This window comes from Chenopodium album, chromosome 15, assembly GCF_948465745.1.
Source record: "Chenopodium album chromosome 15, dcCheAlbu1.1, whole genome shotgun sequence".
NCBI lineage: Eukaryota > Viridiplantae > Streptophyta > Magnoliopsida > Caryophyllales > Amaranthaceae > Chenopodium > Chenopodium album.
In genome coordinates, this window is record NC_137848.1 from 8,921,963 (window position 1) to 8,946,190 (window position 24,228).

General features: G+C 33.8%; 1 protein-coding gene across 6 annotated transcripts; it reads left to right on the forward strand.

Moving 5' to 3' along the window:
• Positions 1 to 7,162: 7,162 nt before the first annotated feature.
• LOC145582890 (uncharacterized) lies at positions 7,163 to 19,666 on the forward strand. 6 transcript variants are annotated; one of them, XM_081639930.1, is made up of 11 exons: positions 7,163 to 7,302; positions 8,139 to 8,303; positions 10,337 to 10,841; positions 11,231 to 11,378; positions 12,558 to 12,668; positions 13,445 to 14,366; positions 14,781 to 15,011; positions 16,214 to 16,283; positions 17,221 to 17,408; positions 18,265 to 18,331; positions 19,134 to 19,666. In XM_081639930.1, the coding sequence occupies exons 2-11, from the start codon at positions 8,151 to 8,153 to the stop codon at positions 19,277 to 19,279; spliced, it is 2,541 nt and encodes an 846-aa protein (XP_081496056.1). In that variant the 5' UTR covers positions 7,163 to 7,302; positions 8,139 to 8,150; the 3' UTR covers positions 19,280 to 19,666. The 6 variants fall into 6 exon arrangements, with proteins under 6 accessions (XP_081496056.1, XP_081496059.1, XP_081496060.1 ...); XM_081639933.1 differs by having other exon boundaries at positions 17,224 to 17,408; XM_081639934.1 differs by having other exon boundaries at positions 13,448 to 14,366.
• Positions 19,667 to 24,228: the final 4,562 nt, after the last annotated feature.

Sequence of the window (24,228 nt, forward strand, 5' to 3'; positions counted from 1 at the left end):
AATTCGCATATAATAAGATATCGTGTCCCTAAAAGACATCATTAATCAATTTGCATATAATAAGATACCATAACTCGGACATTGCCCGGAACAATAACTAGAGAGCTGCGTAGCTCAGATAGGAGATTGGATAAGATGCAAGATGGATACTTTCCTCTTTCCATGATTCCCCATTTCAATAATAATTAATTTAAGTAATTCATGTTTTTAGGACAATGACAAGTGTAAACTTCGCGCTCTTCTTCTAAAGCTTCTTACAAATAAAATCGTCCCATCACTTTTTTTTCACACTCCCAAAATTCTGCCTACTGTTATGAAATATATAGAAATTAGAGGATTAAGAGAAGAAGGTAATAAGAGAAGTATTACTACTTTTATGTATTACTCTTGGTAATATTTTTGTGCATCATACAAGTGAAATTACATGGCTATTTATAGTAGTAAGAACCACTATTACATTGTGGGCTATAACCTTAGAGGGTGGCAATTAGGGTTGGCTACTACATTAAATGCAATGAAGAATTGGAGTGTGGACATTCACACCTTGACTAATTTAATTAACTCTTAACACTCCCCCTTGAATGTCCATACAGAATAGGGTATATGTTGCCTCGTTAAAACCTTGCTAGGTAAAACCCTTTAGGATAAAAGCCATAGCTAAGGGAAAAGAGTACAACAATACATTACTATATGCTTTAGTGTACTGCCTCATTAAAAACCTTGTCAGGAAAAACCCATTGGGATAAAAACCTGATCGAAGGGAAAAAGAGTGCAGTGCATATAATGCTCCCCCTGATTTTAACATAGTTTATGAAGACGACGCATCCCAATCTTGTGGACCAACCGCTCAACACTCTTCGAAGGTAGGGACTTTGTAAACAAGTCTGCAAGATTATCAGATGATTGGATCTGTTGGACATTTATCTTCCCTTCCTTCTGCAAATCGTGTGTAAAGAACAGTTTTGGGGATATATGTTTAGTCCTATCACCTTTAATATATCCTTCAGTTACTTGTGCGATACATGCAGTATTATCTTCATAAATGATGGTTGGACTTTCAGTTACTTCTTTCATCCCACATTCTTCTTGGATATTGCCGATCATTGACCTTAGCCATACACACTCACGTCCTGCTTCATAAAGGGCAATCAACTCAGCATGATTTGATGATGTCGCAGTTAAGGTTTGCTTTGTTGATTTCCAAGAAATTGCAGTTCCACCATAGGTGAACAGATATCCAGTTTGTGACTTGGCGTTTTGTGGGTCTGATAGATATCCAGCATCTGCATATCCGATGAGGGTGGCATCTTGCCTTGATTGATAAAACAAACCAAGATCTTTTGTTCCTCGTAGATATCGTAGTAAGTGTCTTACTCCTTTCCAGTGTCTCTTCGTTGGTGCGTTGCTAAACCTGGCTAACAAATTCACAGAAAAAGCTATGTCTGGTCTAGTATTGTTAGCTAGATACATTAGAGCCCCAATTGCACTTAGATATGGTACTTCAGGACCAAGGACATCCTCGTTTTCCTCTCGAGGTCTAAATGGATCATATTTCATAGTCAAAGACCGAACAATCATCGGGGTGTTTGTTGGGGTCGCTTTGTCCATGAAAAAACGTTTTAACACTCTTTCGGTGTAGTTAGACTGATGGACGAAAATACCATTATTTAAGTGCTCAATTTGCAATCCAAGGCAAAATTTAGTTTGTCCAAGGTCTTTCATCTCAAATTCTTTCATCAAGTATTTTGCAGTTCTTTCAAGTTCATTTGGGGTTCCAATGATATTCAAGTCATCAACATAAACTGCAACAATTGCAAACCCTGATTGTGATCTCTTAATGAAAACACAAGGACTGATTTGATTATTCTTGAACCCTTCTTTCATAAGGTATTCACTAAGACGATTATACCACATCCTCCCAGACTGTTTCAATCCATAAAGTGACCTTTTTAATTTTATGGAAAGTAAATGTCTAGGCTTGTGGTTTTCTGGTAATTTTAGTCCATCTGGGACTTTCATATAAATATCTGTATCGAGTGACCCATATAAATATGCGGTTACTACATCCATTAATCGCATCTTTAGTCCTTCTGAGACTGTCAAGCTTACCAAAAATCTTAACGTAGTTGCATCAACTACGGGAGAATATGTCTCCTCATAATCAATCCCTGGAATTTGAGAAAAACCTTGGGCTACAAGTCTTGCCTTGTATCTTACAATTTCATTTTTCTCATTTCGTTTTCTCACAAATACCCACTTGTATCCAACTGGCTTTACACCTTCTGGTGTAAGGGTTATTTTTCCAAACACTTCTCGTTTTTCGAGTGACTTTAACTCTGTCTGCATTGCCTCTTTCCATTTTGGCCAATCATGCCTGCAACGACATTCTTCCACTGTTCTTGGTTCACTATCATTTTCGTCAGATGCCATTTCAATTGCAATGGAATATGCAAATATTTCATTTACGATAACATCATTTCTATTCCAATAATTCCTGGTAGAAACAAAATTTATTGAAGTTTCATTGTTATCGATGTTATGGTCATCTTGTTCATCCCCTTTCGGATTATCATCTTTTTCTCTATTCTTATCTGTACTTTGTCTTTCTTGACCTTCTGTAAGGGGAATATTGTCGATCTCATCAGGTCTTTTTAATTTTCTTGGTTTAGAGTCTTTTGAACCAAGTGGTCTTCCACGCTTTCGGCGTGCTAGAGATTCATTTTCAATGATCTTATCACCAGAAGGAATTTCAATTCGTGCAGGGGCATTTTCAGCTGGTATATGTGATTTTGTCACTTTCTTTGCATCTATAAATGCATCAGGCAGCTGATTTGCAATGCTTTGTAAATGAACAATTTTCTGAACTTCTTGTTCACACATATTTGTTCGTGGATCAAACATTGACAATTGTGTTGCATTCCAAATGATTTCTATTTCTTTCTTTCGTGGGTCCACTTTCTCTCCCCCTAAGGCTGGGAATACTGTCTCATTGAAATGACAGTCGGCAAATCTGGCCGTAAATAAATCACCGGTCATTGGTTCAAGATATTTAATTATGGAGGGTGATTCAAACCCAACATAAATTCCCAGCCTTCTTTGTGGACCCATCTTTGTTCGTTGGGGTGGAGCAATAGGAACATACACCGCACAACCAAAAATTTTTAGATGTGAGATATTAGGTTCTCGACCAAAAACTAATTGTAGTGGTGAGAACTTATGATAAGCAGTTGGTCTCAACCTAATTAGAGTTGCCGCATGTATTATGGCATGACCCCAAGCAGATGAAGGCAATTTTGATCTCATCAATAATGGCCTTGCAATCAATTGTAGTCTCTTAATTAATGACTCAGCAAGTCCATTTTGTGTATGAACATGAGCTACAGGATGTTCTACAACAATTCCAATCGACATACAATAATCATTAAATGTTTGGGATGTAAATTCCCCTGCATTGTCAAGCCTTATTCTTTTTATTGTATGGTCTGGAAATTGTGCTCTTAGTTTAATAATTTGAGCAAGGAGTTTTGCAAAAGCAACATTTCTACTGGATAAGAGACTTACATGTGACCATCGAGTTGAGGCATCAATTAATACCATAAAATATCGGAATGGTCCACATGCAGGATTAATTGGTCCACAAATGTCTCCTTGAATCCTCTCTAAAAATGTTGGAGATTCAGTAGCAATTTTGTTCATAGATGGTCTTATTATTAATTTGCCAAGTGAACATGCAGAGCATGTTAATTCATCTGATCGAGGGATTTTAACATTCCTAATTGAATGTCCTACTGAATTTGCTATAATCTTGTGCATCATTCCTGTACCAGGATGACCCAAACGATCATGCCATAAATTTAGCAGATTCTTATTATCTAACTTCTGGTTAGATATCAAATTTATTTCAACTGGTCGTATATCTATATGATATAACCCTGAAGAATATGCTGGCAATTTCTCATACACATGTTTCTTGCCATGTTTTTCTGCCGTGAGGCATAAATATTCTTTTTGATCCACTATCATTGTTTCTAAATGAAAACCATTTTGACGCACATCTTTAAAACTTATAAGATTTCTTCGAGATTTACTCGAATATAAAGCGTCAATAATGATTAATTTTGTTCCATTTGGGAGTATTATGCAAGCTTTTCCAGAACCTTCTATTAGCTTGGCTGACCCAGAAATGGTATTAACATTTGCTTGAAATAATTTTAACTTTAAAAAATATTTTCTATCCTTCAGAATAGTGTGTGTTGTTCCACTGTCCAAAAGGCATTGAAATTTGGAACCAACTTCGGGCAGATCCATATCTTCATAAAATAATAAGTATAAGATTAGTTTAAGATAATTAAACTGGACGTACTTTATTAATAATGAATAATTAAGAGTACATAACTTGAACATGAAAAAAAAACATACAAGAAAAGTACATAATGAAAACATAATACATATCATAGTAATTGATGAATTATCTAAACATGATTATTCTCTCCAAAGATAAATTCACCACTAGCTTCACCATTGTCTATGTGGAAATCAGACACATCAAGGCTAATTCCAGGGACATTTTCTTCATTAACATAATTTGTTTCGGCATGTTTTTCTTTCCCTTTAATGGAAGCCTGGTATAGTTCTACCAGATGTTTGGCCGTACGACAAGTACGTCCCCAATGTCCAGTCATGCCACATCTATAACATGTGTCTTTTCCTTTTGTGGTGGCTTGATTTTTGTTTCCTTGTTGATGCCCCCTTTGAGTGTTGTTTCTAGGGGGAAATTGGCCTCTACCACGGCCATAACCACGTCCACGGCCACGTCCGCGGAAATTTCCACGACCTCTGCCACGGTTATTATATTTTCCACGTCCACCTCTATGAGCAACATTTGTCTCGGGTGGATTTGAGCTTTCTACAACATTTGTTTCATTGAATGCTTGAGACCCAGTTGGTCTTAGGTTGTGATTCTTCAACAGAAGATCATTATTCTTTTCAGCAACCAATACTGTAGAAATAAGCTCAGAATATTTTGCAAAGCCTCTTTCACGGTATTGCTGTTGCAATACAATGTTGTTAGCATGGAATGTAGAGAGTGTTTTCTCTATCATTTGTACTTCAGTGACTGGTTGATCACAATATCTCAATATTGATACGATTTTATATAATGATGAATTATAATCACTGACAGATTTAAAGTCCTGAAATCTCAGGTTTGTCCACTCAAATTGTGCTGAAGGAAGGAGTACCCTTTTATGGTGGTCATATCTTCCTTTCAAGCTATCCCATAGTTCTCTGGGATTTTCCACCATTAAATACTCAGTTTTCAAACTGTTATGTAAATGATGCCTTAAGAGAACTATAGCTTTTGCTTTCTCTTGATCAGTTGGAACTTTAACTTGAGCAGGGGCATCTTTTTCGTTTCCTGGGATGGTAATTTCTTTGATTGTATGTTCCAATCCCTGAGCCTTCAAATTCATTTGGGCATCAACTGTCCATTCAAGATAATTATGTCCAGACAAGTCTAATACGTCAAATTGTCTTTTCATCAAGTCTCCCATTTTAACTACAATCAAATAGGTAATTATTATTAAGCCAATTAAGCAAGTGATAATTAAAGTAATCAAATTGTAATCATAATAATAATCCATTTAAAACATATTTGCTTCTCCCCCTTGGGTTATTATTATGATTTACATAAAGTTAAGCTAAAATTAAACATGATAATTACGTTAGTTAAACAATGACAACAACAATAATAACAATAACAATGATAATAATAACAATAACAATAAATACTACTACTATCACTACATCACCGACAACGACAACAACAATAATAATAATAATAATAATAATAATAATAATAATAATAATATTAATGACATACATTAATGATAAGACAAAAGAAATATTTATTATAACAAAATGCACTTATAATCTACCTAGAAGACAAAAAAAACTTGAAGTACTACGGAGATTACATGCATGAATTCTCTTTGTCGAAAAACCGAGCGCTACTTATGTAAAATGATGAAAATCATCATTGCCATTAATAAAACTACTAGGGCCATAATTAAAACTAAATATAGTTTTAATTTCCTTAAATCTTCTTCGAAAGTAAAGGGGTGTGGTGGTTGTCGGTTGTCGACGGGGAACATGGTGTATGACCGGTGTAAATGGAGGAAGAAGAAGAGGAGATAATTTGGGTAAAGTTTAAGGAGGGGATAAGGTTTGTATGGTGAAATAAGGGGGTGTAATCCGCCTTTTATAGGGGGGTAAATTATCCGTTTCAGCTTTACACTACTGTAAAAATATCATACAATGTTCTAGTAGACTGGTAAAATAATCGTAATCAAACTATTAATATTTACAAACGTAAATAAGTATCACACTGGGATGCAAGCCGTAGTGGTCCGAGAACCCTAATCTATTCATGAGGTCAAGGGTTCGAAAACTGAAAGAAACATAAAAGTGTGTAATCTAAAAAATTAAATAAATATAAAGGCTGCATCATTTTTTTCATTTTAGTAATTATGCACAAGTAAGTAAGTATAAACATGATTTGTGTGACCATGAAATTTACTCTATTAACATGCATACAACAAATATTTCCACATGCAAAAGTAATTATATATTACTTTCTATAACCATGCATGAGAGTTACCAAACTAAGTATCATAAATAAGGTATGTATTGATATCCTCATTTTTAATCAACATGGCTAATAATGTGGAGTAATTTTGTGGAGAAATATATTGTGAGTTTCTGGTATAGAGGATCCCATATGGGCAACTATAGAGCATACTCCTCAAAATATATTTTGTGAAGGAAATTGAATCTTTGTAAAAATTGGATAATCGGTATAAGTATACCTGATTGAAGATGGTGCTGATAACGTGTTATGAAATATATAGAAATTAGAGGATTAAGAGAAGAAGGTAATAAGAGAAGTATTACTACTTTTATGTATTACTCTTGGTAATATTTTTGTGCATCATACAAGTGAAATTACATGGCTATTTATAGTAGTAAGAACCACTATTACATTGTGGGCTATAACCTTAGAGGGTGACAATTAGGGTTGGCTACTACATTAAATGCAATGAAGAATTGGAGTGTGGACATTCACACCTTGACTAATTTAATTAACTCTTAACACCTACCAAATTTACTCTAATTTTTTTTGTTGGTACGAATTCCAAAGCACTCTTACTCACTTGTCTCTTTCAGTTTCTCTTCTTCTTCTGTTACCACACTTCACTCAACCACTCCTATTCATTGCTGTTACTAGTAGACTGATCTTTGGGGGTAAATTTCAAGCAATTTCGCTACTTTAAGACTGTAAAAATTCATTCTTTTGCTGTAAAAATTGAAGATTTCAGTGCCCAATTCTCTAAATTGTTTACAAATTATTTGATTTGGGCATTTGGGTTGTGTTTTGCTGTTTTATGTAAGACCCAGAATTATTTTTTGCCTATTTTGGTGTCTTCTTTTTAATTTTATTTTAAAAATATGTTCTTTAAAATGTTTTGCTTAAGGGTAGAAGATTTCATTGCTCAATTATCAGTTTCTTACAGAATTGTTTGATAGAATTGGGATTTTGGTTTGTTTTTATTTTATTTTACTTCATTTTGTTTTATTTTTTATTTTGATAGAATTGGGTTGTTTTGTTTTGCTACTGCAGGTAAGACCCAGTAATCATGTTTGCCTAACTTTGCATATTTTGATGTGTCCTTCATAATGGCTTGCTGAAAGACCAGAAAATTGCATCACCTAATTCTCTATTTATATTAATTTTTTTGTTATTTATTTTATTTTTTTTTTTCAATTTTTGTTGAATTCTTTGATTTGGGCATTTGGTTTGCTTTGTTTTGCTATACCAGAATTATTTTATGTTTATTTTTTTAAATGATTTGCTGAAAATCTAGAGAATTGCATTTCCCAATTCTCCTTTTCTCCAAAAGTTTTTGACTTGGACATTGGGGTTGATTTATTTTTTTTGCTACTAATGTAAGAGACCCATAATTTTTTTTTGCCTAATTTTGCTTATTTTAATGTGTCCCCATTTACTAACTTGATGCTATAATCCTAGTTTTATGGATTATTTTGGGTGAATTTTGATGTTTGTTGTATCTGCATTGTAGTGTGTAGGTTTGATGCTTGGAATGCATTCATCTTCAGAGGAAATGGGTCCCACTGAGGGTGCTGTTCTGGCTTTGCTGGATTTCCTGGTTGATCCATTGCTTCCTGCAAGAACAACTTCAAGAGAGACTATAACTCTCTCTCAGGAAGTTTTGGTTGCTAAACAGGTTGATCATCCTTTATGGGCTAATTTTGTTTATTTAGTACTTCTTTTTGGGTTGTTTGTCTGGTGTTTTATTTTTTTTGGAATTTTGGATGTGATTTCTTTTAATGCTGCTAAAGGGTTTTGATTGTCCTCGGAATCAGCATTAGAGCAATAATAATCTCTTGGTTATTAAGGGTCTGTTGTTGAATGGACATGATTGAGAGAAATTCTCCTTTTTAAAATTTGCAATTTTTTCTTATTGTTTACTCATGAAGGTGGTGTAGTACCTAGTCAATTGTTTTGTAGGATTCATATGGATATTCTTTTTTGTAGTTGTTAATTTGAGCCTTGTACATGTAATGCTGTATGACAACCTAATATTCTGTCCTTCATTAGAAGGATTTGAATCATGGCATAGGTAGATCTCGTAGTGTTTCTGCTCTGAGTAATGTCTGTTTGTCTTTAAAGATAGAAATGCAAAAGCAACTTTTGAGAATCTGTGGTTAGATTTTGCTACAAGTACATTTTATAAGTAAATCAAGGATTGGTAAAAAGAAGTTGAAGATCATCACTCGTGAATTATACTCTGTAGAAGTTTTGATTAAAGAGATTCCGTCTAAATGAATGATATCCTATACTATAAAAAGTATTGAAAAATCTGAATAATGTTATTGATTAGGATGGAGGCTTATAACATGATAACCTATATTGACTATTAATCAGGCTTGCATATAATTCTTTTCATTATAAAAGTTGGGATGTGATGGGGCCTTCCTGATTACTACAAATTTTTGTAGTTTAGTAGTAATCTATATAGATTGCGTTTATAGCTCTCCTGCAAGGCATGGTCACATGATAATAGGATAAGACAAAACCATAATCTGGCTCTTAAATTGATTTTTGTTCAATCACTTCAGGCCCTTCTTAATTCTATTGTAGCAAATAGATGATGCCCCCTACTTGTTAACTTGCCAAGATTTGATAAATTTGTATGTTTTGTTGTAAGAGGGAAAAAAAAAATGAAATAAAGCTTGTGCTACTAGGAGCTTCATTTATGGTTGTTTCAATTAAGGTAGGACTTTAATGGTTGACTTAAATTGTTAATTCCAAGCCAACATTCAAAGGAAATATTATGTTTAACTCTTTAAATCGCCAAAAATCTGGTAGAAAACGGGGAAACTTTTGGTTCAGTATCAAGTCTGCATTAATTTTCTTGCACTTTCGCTCTCTTTAAAGTGTTGAGCGTGTTGATTCTGAACTGCAAAAATTGATACTTAACATTCTTAATATTGTGGCTGCAATAATGCCAAAAGTATTGGATGAGTTTTCCAGATGAAATTATTAATTTAAAGTATAGTTTGGGCCTTATTTATTACTAAATGAAAAAACAAAAGAAACCTTTTTTTTATAATTCTCATGTACATTCTATTGCATTCTGCAATTTAACAAAGTTCGCAAATGGTTGTTTAAGTGATTAAAGTAATTCATGATGGATGATTATTACTTAGATGTTTTTGGCTTGTATATCTTGTGGAACAAATTTCTTTCTCTGTACCAATGATTCTGTACATTAATTTGAAAGCCAACATCTTAGATAATCAGACTTTTAGTATCTATAATAAGTCTCATTTGGTTGACTACAGTAATTAACTTTGTCCTCATGGATGAATTGACATAATATTTTTGAGTATTAGCATTATGGTTGTTACTGTATTCAAGATTTCCGTGCGGATAATTTGGTTGCTTAAATGATACTACTTTCTGTTTCTTGACTTTAAGTGATCAGACGCCGGGAGTGAAGTTAGAGTACTTCAGAGTGTGTATGCACACACATACACACAGAATAATAAGAGAAGAAAACCCCTCCCTCTCAGTCTATTCCCTTTTTTGGTAGTTGGGAAATGAAGGCTGTCATTATGCAGCTTAAAATAGATTGTCTAGTTAGATACTTTATATGAATAGTCTAAGATCGACATATGAGTAATGTATTAGTATCAGTACTGAATTTTATATGGTTTCTGTTTTTGCTAATTGCCATATTTAATGCTGACATAGGTGCATGCAGTAGTAGTGCTGTACAATTACCACCACAGAATACAACATCCAGATCTCAAATTTTTGGATTTTCAGTCTTTCTGCAAGCTGGCTGTGGTTCTGAAACCAAGTTTGCAATTATACTTTAAGCTCATGCAAAGGACAGATGCTGAGCTGGAACATATAGATGAACATCTTTCATTGACCGAGAAAGCGATCATGAATGCTTGTGACATTTCCAAAAGTTTAGATGCATCTAGCAACTACCCGATCATTGAAGGTTGGCCTGTTGCCAAAGTTGCTGTTTTCTTAATTGATTACAGAAAAGAAAACTGCTATTTGTTCCATGGTTCCATCACACAGGGAGTATGGTCAACAATCGAAAAAGAGGTTAATGGTCCTAGTCAAGGATCAGAAGCTGTAAATAAAAAGAAACGAGTCATTAAAAAGGCTTCGAAAGAGAATCAAACTGCTGATGTTATTGGTCTTCAGCAGCTTGCCTACTTAGCAGTCAAAGAAACATGTGGTACGCTATTATGTTTGCATGGCTTTTCATTTAAGAAGTTTGTATGATTATTTTTTTTTCTTGGTGTTGGGTGTGTGTCTGATTCCTGTGTTAGCGACTCTATCTTGCTTTATAAAGTATATCGCTTTATCATATATACTTCCTTTTGAAATTTTGGACCTTTTGAAGGATACATGCTGGTTTAGTCAAGTGTATATATCAGGGGGTAGGTTTTTCCTTCATGATTAGAGGTTTCATTCATATTTATCTTAAATATACTATACCAGCTTTCTAATAGATTTCCAGCCTTTTCTTGTTACTACATGGGCCAACCTAGGAGTGCATCTTTTTCTGTATTATCTTTTAAATTCTTATGTAGTTATGTTGTCATTCTTTTGCACGAGGAACAGGTATTAATCAGTGTGATCTTAAAATCTTGGAGACCCACTTGGTATATTCTACAAGCAAACCAAAGACAGCTGTTCGCTTATTTATAATGCAATGCACGCAAACCAATCAGCACGCGAATCTGGTTCCAATAAATGATGTCATGGACAGGTTTGGCCCTAGTTCTTAACATTTCTATTTCTGGTTTTCTGCTAGCTATTTCTGTGGGGAAAAGGTAATGCAATATGGGATTTAATATGTGAGCAAATTTGGAAATTGTACAGATTACGGTCTCAGTTCGCATAGCTCAGATATGGGATAAATCATTTAGTCAAATGGTAGAAGACAATTCTTATTCCTTACTATGTATCAATGTATCATTGGGCAAGATGTTTAACAATAGATGATGGTCTTTGTGTTTCTCTAGGTTACCTAGGAAGAAGAATTCAGAGAGCTTCAATGATGGGTGTATGAAGTTGAATATAGGGAAAGCCTAGGTAGGGAGGAATAACTATTATGTCTACTAAAGTTCCTCATTTGTAATATTAGGTTCTTGGAGACTGGTAGCACTCGTAGAAGAGAGGTCTTATTGAAGACACCATTAGTGTTTGTCCTGATATCATACATTTTCAAAAGACTAAGCTTGAGCCTATTGAAATTGGTCATGTGACTCATACCAATCAATAGGAGTCCAGATTTAAAGACTGATGTTGTCTTCCTCTTTTTTGTGCCGGGCAGTTTTTTTTACTCTTGTCAAGTTGTCATAATGGGATATGGGTGTCATATTCTTGGAATCTTGAAGATGCTAGCAGAGTTTATGCTCTGTGTGTGACTCATTTCTGATGTGGAAGGGTTGGCTGACCATTCACCTCTATTGTGATACTCAATCCCATCATTTATTCAATTTTTTTGTGGGTAAAGTGCGAAGAATTGACTGGTATTTGTTCCTCTCCGTGGGTGATAAGAGTGGACTTGAAAGTTGAAACATATTTAGTTTTATTAGTTGTTCCTCTTTGGGATTCCTCTTTAGGGCTTGAAGCAATCATTATATATAAGTTATGACATGTATATCCTGAAAACACCTTAAATAAAGAATCACATCTTTTATAAGATGAAGTTCTTGTGCCTGTTAATTCGTTTGGGTTTACATATTTTGGGGTGCTAGTGTCAACAGATCCCCCGGGCTCTGAAACTTGCAAGCTAATATTTAACTTAGTGCAGTAAGAGAATTTATGGGTCGGTATAGATAATTTCTTCAAGATGCTATGATTTGGACTTTTGGAGTAAGGGAATAAAGTTACCTTAATATACTACTTCCACTTTTGAGCAGTGATTTTGTTGTTGATGCAGCTTGCAAGGTCCATTGGTAAGAAAAGATTCCATCAGTTGGATATTTACACCTGTTGTCGAATATTTTCACTTGTTGCCATTTGCCGATAAAGTGTCAGATTGCCTCACTAGGTATGCTTATTAATTCCTTAAGTCAGCATTTGTGAATTGTGATGACATTATGAATGATTATCCAGAAACTCCTTTTTTGGCGGTTTTAAGCAGTATATGTTTTCTGATGTGTAAAATGTGGGCCTGGGGAAATATGCTCGAATGGACAGGTGGAGGAAACATTAATGTTTAGGTGGTAATTGTTAGTGTAGCTTTTACTTGTAATGTTAGTTTGCTCCCTATTTTTAAACTTTAATTTCAAATAATTTTTTTTTTTTTTTTTTTTGGTTAAACAAATAATTGATTTACTTAATGATTTTGTGTAGTGCTAAAATATCTCTTTTGGAGGGTAATGGCTTTGTTGACTCCGTTCGGAACCTAGTAATTTTTGATATCGGGTGCTTAAGATCAAGTAATCTCTTAAAACAATTGAGGGTGTTAGATGCCTCGAGTTTTTTGGGAGTCTGAGATGGAGACTGTAGGACTCCCAACTCTATTTTTATATAGGTGACACACTCACGTACATCATTTTTACACTCATAAATGAGGCAATCACTGACATAGATATAGGTGAGGAGAAATTTTGGTTTGTTTACCTTTATTTTTTTTCCCTTTTCGTTTTTAATTTTTATCAAATATGGGAAAAACTCACATTTAGCAAACTGAATGTTGGTTTGTGTGAGTCATGTTTTTGATGGGGTAGGAATATTCAGTTTATCGTTGTCTCATCGAACATCATACTTAGTATTTGTTATAATTATATATATGTTTGTAAAAGAAATTCCTTTGCATGGTAGTAGGGTAATGTCCCAAAATTCATCAGAACATGTTGAAGTGGCTAAGGATGATGGAACTTGCAACATAAGTCCGGAACAACTATCCAATCCTTCACATATGCCCCAAAATTCTTCACAACATGTCGAAGCCGCAAAGGATGATGGAAAATGCAAAAGTTTTCACATGAGGCCGGAACAACCATCAAATCCTTCACACACGCCCCAAAAATCTTCACAACATGTTGAAGCAGCAAAGGATGATGGAAGTTGCAAAAGTTTACACACAAGGCCGGAACAACTATCAAATCCTTCACACATTCCCCAAAATTCTTCACGACATGTTGAAGTGCCAAAGGATGATATAAATTGCAAAAGTGTTCACATAAGGCCGGAACAACTATCAAATCTTTCAAACCATATTGCAGCAAATGAAATTGAAAATCGCTCTGGCTCTCCTTCAATGCTGGAAACACTCCTGAGCAATTCTGCAAAAAATGGCACCATCCTTCAAGTAAATAAGGAACCATTCCTGATCACCTCTGAAAAAAATTGTACTATCTTACAGGAGAAACCACTCTTGAGCATTCCTGAATCGCAAGAGGTTAGAAATGGAAATAGCAATCACTTGGAAGAGGGAACTGTTCCAAATGTAGATAACTGTCATCCAGAGGAACCCCGACACCCTGAAGTAGCAGAAGTGGTAAAAAACAATAGTTCTCGCCGAAAATGGGTACCTGCTGAACCTGTTGTGTATAGGAAAAGAAATAAATCGCAAAAGAACAACAACTCCAATAAGACATCAGGTAGCAAGATGATCGATGCTTCTACAGATTTTCCTAGGCTGGCACAAGAGCAGAGCACAGCTACTCCTTTATCCCATAAGAAGGACATTTTAGCTCAAGAGACTGATCAAACTGCATTGGCTGCAGGTGCTATTGTTGTGGTAAAGTCCATAGAAATTGCTTCTGAATCCCTTTTTCAGTTTCTTGTTTTTTGTGAATCTGTTTTGGCAAGTACATCTTTAGTTTTCTAATCAGTCCTGGTGTAGCTTGAGTTCATTTATAATATGTGGTTAACTGCTAATGAGAAATATCTCTGGCTTGGGGTCTGAGAAACACTTTTCTCTTATGCTGGGCACCGTAGTTGGCACATGTCAAAATTGGTGGCCAGTCCTGGCCATAATTTACTCACCTCATGCTTGCTATTTTTGACTTCATGTAGACTATAAAATAAAGGTAGGTCCTTTTTATAGAAAACCATGGCAAGTATTATGTGATATAGGTAGCTGCTTTATCTGTATTTTCTTTGAACCTTTTTGTTTCATCTACTATCTAACAATCTTATATGGACTTTGCAGGCAGATTTTCCTGTTACATCTTCCCATGAATGTGATGTTGAAAAGGATTTATCTGATAATAGGGTTGCTGATACTGTAATGTCAGATCCAGATGAAAAAGACGACCATGCCCTTGTTCCCTTAGATACTGACTTTAAGCATCTCCGCAAATTACAGCTCACTATTGCTTCAAAGGAGAAATTGCTATCACATACTGCACTAAATGTCCTTTTAAGGAAGAGAGAGCAATTGGTATGTCCACACTGTGTACTTTTTGTGAGATTAATAACTATGTGATGAAACTTAGACCCCAGTGCCTGACCTTGCTTCACAAAATGTGTGGGAATAATAAAATTTGATTGACTTCCTTCTTGGTTCACCAAGTTATTCGATGTTCTTGAATCTTGATGTGTTTACTGTGGCTGCAATCTTATGTTCAAAACTCACTTGTGTTGAGAACTTTGTGAATCATGGACCCATCTTACATTTGTGCTTCCTGTCTCTGAAAGTCTAAATTCTGATTTAAGCTATGTGTTTTGTTTTTTTCCTTTCCATATATTAGGTGCATGAATGTATATGTTTTACTATCGTGAAGATAGAATGGCTAACAATAGAATCGTAGTTGCTTTCTGAAACCCAAGTCCTGTGTGAAAGATATGCTGGCACACTCTTGATGAGTCCAATATTGCATTGGAAACCAATTTGATAATTAAACCCAACAGGCGAATTCAGAAGAAGGGATATATAATTTCAAAGAACTGATCATCCTGATGTAAAAATGTTTCACTCTGCTTGAGCTTCTTCTATAAAATAATATAAACTTGGTAAATAATTATGTTATGAGATTGCTATACAGATACTTCTTTTTCATACAGTTTTAATGTATACCTTTAAAGTTTAAAGGCTTGAATTTAGACTAAGAATTAATAGTGCTCTAAGCTTACATAAATATAGCCAAGCCATAACCCCTCTGCTTGTATTGCTGCAAGCATCCAGCTCTATGTCAAAGCAAAGTTATGCATTAAAGAAAGCTTGTCATTCACTTTTATGCCTGCTGTGAGAGACTAAGGCCTTGGTATTTCCCCCCTGCAAAATACAAGTATTAGGAAAATCATGGCCTATAAGTTCAGATAAGGACATTACACTTCCTGTAGCATACGTTTCTTTTTCTTTTATTTATCTGTTATCTCTCGTCTTTTCTTTCTCCCCTTGCATAGACTATTGGAAATATGTATATATCTAAAGCTAACCTTCAAGGAAATAGTTACAGTCAGTAACTACAAGATTAAGCCGCTAACCATCAGCCTGAGACTTTTGGTTGAATTAATTCTCATTTTGTCTTTTTTTTTTCTGAAAATTTGATGACTATCCTCTACAATTTATTAAAATACTGCAAGAAGCTATCTTGTTGCACTACCGATTTGGTGTTTTAATGTTTTGTCTTTATGTTGTAGTCCCTGCAGATTCGCAATAATGAAGATGAGATGGCTTTGTGTGATAGAAGCATCCAAGCTATTTTAAATGGTATGATTCTATCGTTTGTTGATAAATGCATGTAGTTTCTAACATACCCAGTTACAATTTCAGTAGACTGGTTAAATTTCCATTCAAATAGCTAAAGTCTCTTTCATCAAATTTTAATTTGTGCATTGCATTATACTGATCTCATATCCGTAGACATCATTAGTGTTTAAGTAGTGTTACCACTAGAGAGGCGTTTGTTACAATTTTGAACAATTTCCATAGAGCTTACTTTTTCTGTAACCAACAAAATTATATACACCCTTTAGTTGAATGATTCAATGGTACAAAACATTGATTATCAGATTAATTACTATATGTATATGATTGAAGATATAAAAGAAAAGAATTTACAAATCTTAGAACTTGCAACAGTATTCTGACTCGGGGGCACAGGGACTTTCCCTTGTTGATTTCTTTTAGAGTACCTAAAAAGATTTAGTGTAATGAAATAGTACGTCTAAAAATATGTCCGCATCTTCTTCAACTAGTACATTTTTGGTCCAACACAAATCGTTAACTGTTGAGTTCATTTCCTTGTATATTACTTTGGTTGGTGATCCTGCTTGTATTCAGATTTTTCTAAGATGTAGATCCCCCATAGTTGCATTTTCTTGCTCTTGATTTTGAGTACTAACTCCATTTCATATTATGTGCAACAATTACTAAAAATGGTTGCTACACATTATTATGTGCAACAAATGTTTTCTTTCCATTTTTAGTTGTCTATTCTCTTATTTCTCTCTACCTCTCTCCTCATCACATGCATCTCTATCTTTCTTTCCATTCAACACTCACAAACAAATTTTTTCTAGGAGTCCGTGCAAGCTCATTTGTTGCACATAATATGAAACAAAGGTAGTAGAAAATTTGAAACAGAAAATCAATTGGGTTAGGCCCTTCGATTTCTATTTGATTCACTTTCTTCTTAATGCTTCAGCAGGTAGTGAAGATGATTTAGCTGTGAAATTAGACTCCATTTTGGAGGGTTGTAACGAGATATGTATGAAATCTTCTGGGGCAGCTGGGGACAAAAAAGCTCTGCATCTTGAAGACCAAGACTTGCCTCCAGTAGCAAGAAGGAAGAGACTTTCTGAGGCCGATGTCTCTGCACTAAGTCCCAGTCAAGTAAGTTTTCACTTTTAAAAATCCTATCATGATGCCTCTCATCTCGTGGTTTCTGTGCTTTTCCTCAGAGATATTAGTAATCTTTTTAGTTATAAAGTTATTTAAAGAACGTGAACAAAAGAGTACAAGTAGAGGACAGGAAGCAATATATTTTTCTTAAAACCACAATCCTTGTAGTTGGTCATATTATTATGTCTTCCCTTTTTCCAATTTGTTTCTCTAGCATAAACTTGGGACGATGGTCTTGAAAGTTCTGTCAATGTATCTGTCAAAGTCTAATCCACTTTCCCTAGTTGATCCTGTTGACTTTCATTGGCCTCCGTAATTAAAATAGCCATAGACCCTAACCAATGAAACCACTAAGAAAACTTAGAAGATAAATGTAGGCATAATACTCTGTCTTAGTAAGCCTCGAACAATAGGTTACCATGTAGGAGCGCCATCTAAAACACGCATTTCTTTCAGCATCAAAAGGATCAATCAAACTCCCATTTACAAATTATTGAGTTAATTCACTATTTACTGCTTGTTCCAATTGGCAATTTGTATACCAAACTTTTGCAACATATGCTTCAGTAAAAAGAGAAATCCCATTCAACTACTCAAGGTCAGAAGTATCATTATCATAAATACGTTCCCCTCTACTGGAAGCAGGTAATGTGTAACCTGTAAAACAATTAACCACCTTAACAAACCTAGAATTATGTTTTGGCAATAATTAGTTTTAGTGAAAGAATAATTCTAATTGTAATGGATATTATTACATACTGGATCTTTCTTTGATTTTGTTATCCTCTTATCTGAATTATTGAAGCTTTATCAATTTTTTTACTTGTATTATCTTTTCACAAAGCAGGAATTGGATCGTATATGTAATACAAACTATTGGATGTTACCTACTTACAGCTTATCAGGATCCGAAGGTTTGTTCATGCTATACAACAAGATAGGTTGCTTCTCATTTTGAAATTTGTGCTGTATACTGCTGGTTGGTGTCGCAAATTCTGTATGGCATTATATGTGTATTACCTAAACTTGATTTTTTTTTTTTTTTTGTAAGATGTGATACCCTTCTGGCCTTCTGGTCACTTCACTAATTTATTGACAACAAACTTGAACATCAGTTATGAATTCATAATCTCAAAAATACAGAATAGGTATATTTGCCTTAGGAGCTATGTTTTTAGGCTTCAAATAAAACGAGCACACTGGAGTATATGGTGTCTATGTACTTGGCATCTCAAAATGGTGTTGAGGAAGTCCAGAATAATCATCTATATATTGAAGCAATTGAAGTTCAGTTTCATTTCCATGTACCTCCATTGATTTAATTTTCTTGTATGCTTTAATTTAATTAGCTATTGCGGTTTCCACGAAATATGGAACGAATAATATAGCTCATTAGACTGTCAATAAGCTATTACTTGAAAATTGCAGTCATGGTCATAGTTGTGTGTATGCAAACATGATGAAAAAAAGGATTAGAAATATTTATACAGTATGAAAAACATCGAATTCAAAGGAATGAAAGGAAGGTGTAAAAATTCATGAGGATCAGGGGATTCTTTTGTTTTTTTTTTTTTTTTTTGTTGGGGTTGGGGTTGGGGGGGGGGGGGGGGGGGGGAGGTAGTATGAGCTGGTGGAGAGTAAGAATCTTCAACAAACTGGAATTAGAATGTATGTGTTTTTTATTCTCCTGCTGAATTCTTGCCTTCTCTTGTATAGGTGGCTTCCTGTCTATTGTTACCGTGAAGGGGGTTGATTTTGAGTGTTCATCTGAAGGAACAATGCATACAAATCCTCATGAAGCGAGGAACTCAGCTGCATCAAACATTTTGGCTAAATTGCGGAGTATGGTAGCTGAGTCATAGATCATCAAGGCAAAATTTACCTGGAACTCTGGAAGTAAGCATGTTGGCAGAAACGAGCAACTCGGTGCTCCTTTTTATTACATCTATTTCAAATTTATCAGCTGAAATACCAGTTTAGAAGTGCAGAGGAGACCACATTGTAAAGTTTATGTATATCTTTAGACCTTTAAATCCTTAGATTATAACAGTGAATTTTGCTAGATCTTAGAGTTTCATATGTTGATGCAGAAATCCCGGCTGAGAAGTCTGGAAAACTGTCCGAAAATGGTAGAATGAATAATCTGTTGTAGTGGGTGATGAATTTAGGCTCACTATTGCATGTTAGTTCAGTAACTTGACTTCTATTGCTGCATCAGCTAATAAATTGATCTTTGATTTCATATTTCATCCAATCGAGGCACGAGTTTGGAATATTTTATACTCATCTTTTTAAACCATTGGACATTAGGGTCCTTGTATGGACTTGTTATTGATTAGGTTGTTAGGATTTAGGAGCCAAATTCGAGCAAAACCACTCTAGTAACAAGGTTGGTTTTTATTTTTGAAAGTAAATTTAGTAATTTACACAACTATTGTCTCCTTACGGACCTTATCATAGGAAAAAAGCTTAAAGCGTCTAAATAAGTGAGGTAGCTTTTTACTTTTGTAAATTTACATTTACATGCAATACGTATCAATTGAATGTCCTTTAAAGCTTAGTCAGTTGTAATGTAGTTCTTACTACAAGAGCTATATCTTATCTCAAAACCCCCATTAGTAAAATCTATGTAAGAAACTTTTATTTTTTAGTTAGGAGTAGTTCAAATTCAAGGAAAGTGAACAACAATTAACTATAACATCCTAAATCCAAAGAGATATTATTACAACAAGTTCACCACATGATTATCCTTATATGTCTTCTGTTTTTATAGTTGATATCATTTGATTTTTACACTATTCACACATAACACTTTGACTCGCTTTTGTGATTTATAAATAAGATAAAACATAGTTGAATTGCTTCGGTGTATATTTTATTAATATCCACTTTTTATAATTTTACAATAATTAGAAATAGTAATGGTTAAAAACATGTGATGACAAGTGTGTTAATAGAAATGTGTCAACTAAAAACATATAGGAAGTTTACTACTAGTAAATTTATAACCCAAAAACTACTTTGTAAACGCATCCTAACGATAAATGTTCGAGATCGACAACATAAAAAATCAACGCTTATGAATAGTGTTATGTCAACTATATTCTTTCAAATGTCTATTCACCTAAATGGCCCTATTTATTCATGTGAATCACATGTGTGACATTTTTTTTAAGTTCAACTAAATGCTTATGAATATAGGAGTGCAACTAGGCGCATAGCTGCTATTTGTTATTATGATGCATATAGGAGAGTCAATTGGTAAATTCACTTAATTTTTGTGTTTTTTTATTGCTACATTGGTATATTTAATGTATTATTATACGTATAGTGGTATGTTTAATGTATTATTATACATGTATTTTATACTACTAGAATATTAGGGCCTGTTCTCTTCAGCTTATTTTCAGTTCAGTTTAGCTCTTATAAATTCAGTTCAGTTCAGTTCTTATCTTAATTTCCTTCTCTCATAAAATATTCAGTTCAATTCAGCTCCAATAAGTTCAGTTCATTTCAATCAATTAGAATAGACCCTAAGTTATTTTAGAGTGCTTTCCTTTATTAATGCTGTAATTCTTTGTAATTCCATAAATACAATTATACTTTTACAATTTTCCAATTTACTGTCCACATTAGCATTTGAGATTAATTTGATTTTTTTTTTCTCAGTTCAACATAAAACACTATTTGAAATAGCAGTTTTCAATTGTAGAAAACCGCCAACCGAGGCAGCGGTTTTCCATTTTTTGCTTAAAAAAAATTCTTTAAAAAAAGTTAAGAAATGCTACTACAATCTGTAATCAAATCGTCTAAAAACATTACATTAAATCTTGTAGTTCATGGTTGAAAGCAGAAGAACATAATGAAATTGGGCCAAGATTAAGTATAAATCCAAATCAAACTAAGAGAAAAAAAAAATTAAGTCTTTATTAATTTGGTTAGATCTACAGCATATGAGTAAAACCAAAACAAAATTAGCTACACTTTTACATTAATTTTGCGGAAGGCGACGATGTTGAAGGCGGTAGATCTGTAGGTATCGAAGGTGGAAGATGCGGCGGTGGGGAAGGCGTAAGAGGCGGTGGTGTTGAATGCAGTCTTTTGAATTGATTGAAAAAATCAAGATTGAGAAAGGGAATTGCAAGATAATCCCACGCCCAAAGAATTAGCCTTGAGATAAAGAATTCGATGATCATCCCATTTTTGCAATTTGATTGAGATCTAAAGTTTGACAGTGAATTGCAATGGAGGAATGAACTTTGGTATGAACGAGAAAAGGAGAAAAAGGTGGGAGACTCGGAGTTCAGAATGTTTTTTATTTAAAAAAAAAAATTAATATAAGGTAGGAAAACCGCTATCTGTGATAGCGGTTTTGCAAAGAAAATTTTAAAAAAAAAAAAAAAAAAAAACTTTATTTAACAGATTGATGACGTGGACAGTAAAATGGGAATTTATAAAAAAGTAGCTGTAATTATGGAATTGCAATTCTTCCCTATATTATTTTGGGAAAGCACTCGTTATTTTAGTAGTACTACTAGTATAGTACCCGTGCAATTGCACGGTTTTAAAAGCTCTAAGTATCAAATCTCACAAAATCAACTAAGGTTAGCTTAATGCATAATAGTGAAATACTTTACATTAATTTATTATTCATTACAATAAAGTGTACCCATTTTATCACAATATCCTGTGTAAATATAATTCAATGTTGAATAAAAAAGTTTAGAAAAAAAAAATTGTTTATGACATTTACAAATTTTTGAATGATTTTTTTTTTTTTTTTTTTTTTTTGTCTTCTTAAAATATACTTCGTATAAAGTATAAATTTTCAAATAATACTATAAATATTATAAAATTTTTATTTAAAGAAAATATTATACCATACTTAATTAGCCTTACGCGTATCCTTTATTTTCCAAACAACCCTATTGCATACTTGTTTCGTGTTCGTACTCAATCTCGTACCCGTTCTAATGCAACCTATTATTTCATTTTCCATTGGTACTTCTAATGATTATCGTACTTGTACCGAACACGCAATACGCACCTGTGTCCTTAGGGGTACTAAGTACATTGATATATAGTTTTATTATATTTTAAAATTATTTATTTTAGACTTTACTTAAAATTTAATAAATTTAATGAATTTTTGAATGATTTTTTTGTCTTCTTAAAATATACAGTACTTCGTATAAAGTAAAAAATTTCAAATAATATTGCAAATACTATAAAAAAAATTTTATTTAAATAATATATTATACCATATTTATCTAGCCTTACCCGTATCCTCTATTTTCGTCCAATCAATCGTATTTGTAACACCCTAATAATTCTCCCTTTTCCAAACCACTTACTTTAAATAAAAATTAGAGGAGAACCATTGGCATGTTACCGCCACGTGTTAAAACGTTAAGGCTTTATCAAAGTACCGCAACGGAAATCCAACTTAAATCTTAAAATAATATAATTTAGAAAACCAATAAGTCAAAGCTTACTAATTGGAACCATAAAGACCTTTATTAAAACCAAACTAATATTCAAATCCCAAAACATAATTAAAATAGTAAAACATAAATAAGTTCAACACAAAGAACGAATACTCTCAATCACACCAATCCCTTGACAATGCGTATGTCAAATCCCCGAACTTCATATCATCAAGCTAACCTGTGCAATACTGCTCCCCAATAATACAAGTGTAATAATTGGATCATCACAGGGTCATTGAAAGGCGAAGGCCATGACCAAAAGTAACACACACAAAAGCACACAATCAGCAAGGCTGAGTACATACAAGCTACAACGTACAAAACCTAGCGTGCTCAATTAATTAAAGTAAATAAACATACAACACGAATTCATTAATCAAGACTCCACACTTAGACAATTCAATTGACTCAACAAACTTACTAACCAATTCCAAACACTTGACTCTTTATATTCAATTTTGATTAATTTAATTTGGAGTAAGCAATAGACGAGGTTGTCCAATCCACCAAATCATTTTGGTCCCAATTGACCATTTAAAATAAAAGTTTAGCGCAATGCAAGAATGGGCGCGACTCCAATCTCACAAAGTTAGTCTAGGATCCCATCTAATTTTCATTATAAAATAAAAATGTAAATACCAAAAGAGAAGAGGACATGTTGATCAAACAAGCCTCGGAAAGCCACGGGCTACCACCGTGTACCCCAACCCATAATCGTTAATACTCTAGAAGTGCATACTTTCCAGAGTTTTATTGCTCATCCTTGTTTCACTTTACGTGATTACCAATTTAATTAATAGCCGACTCATTCAAGTAGACCATAAATATGATCACATCACAAATTGACCTTTAGTTCCTTTAAACTCCAAATTATCCAAAATTGTTGAACATAGTCAACCCACCTAGCCATTTCAACTTAATCCACTTTTACTCAACATACTAATAAGTCATGCTTGAGTAATAAATAAAATGATAATAACCTTGTGGAATAATTAATAAATTCATTCCACTTAAACCATTTAATTCCAATCCTTCAATAATCAAAATATGGTTAATAAACCAATCCAATAAAAACATGCTTGTATCAACATTCCATACAAACAATTAATCCAATATAATTCAACATGCTTGCATCCATAATTCCATACAAACATAATCAATTCCCCAAAACATGTGTCATAAACATAAGCACATGAATTAATTAAATGTATAACCAAACAATTTCCATCCAAGTGTTCTCTAAACATGAAACTAAGTTCATTCCTTTTTGGTACCTAAACATGATACTACTTACAACGAAGTAGACATGTATGTACCTCGTA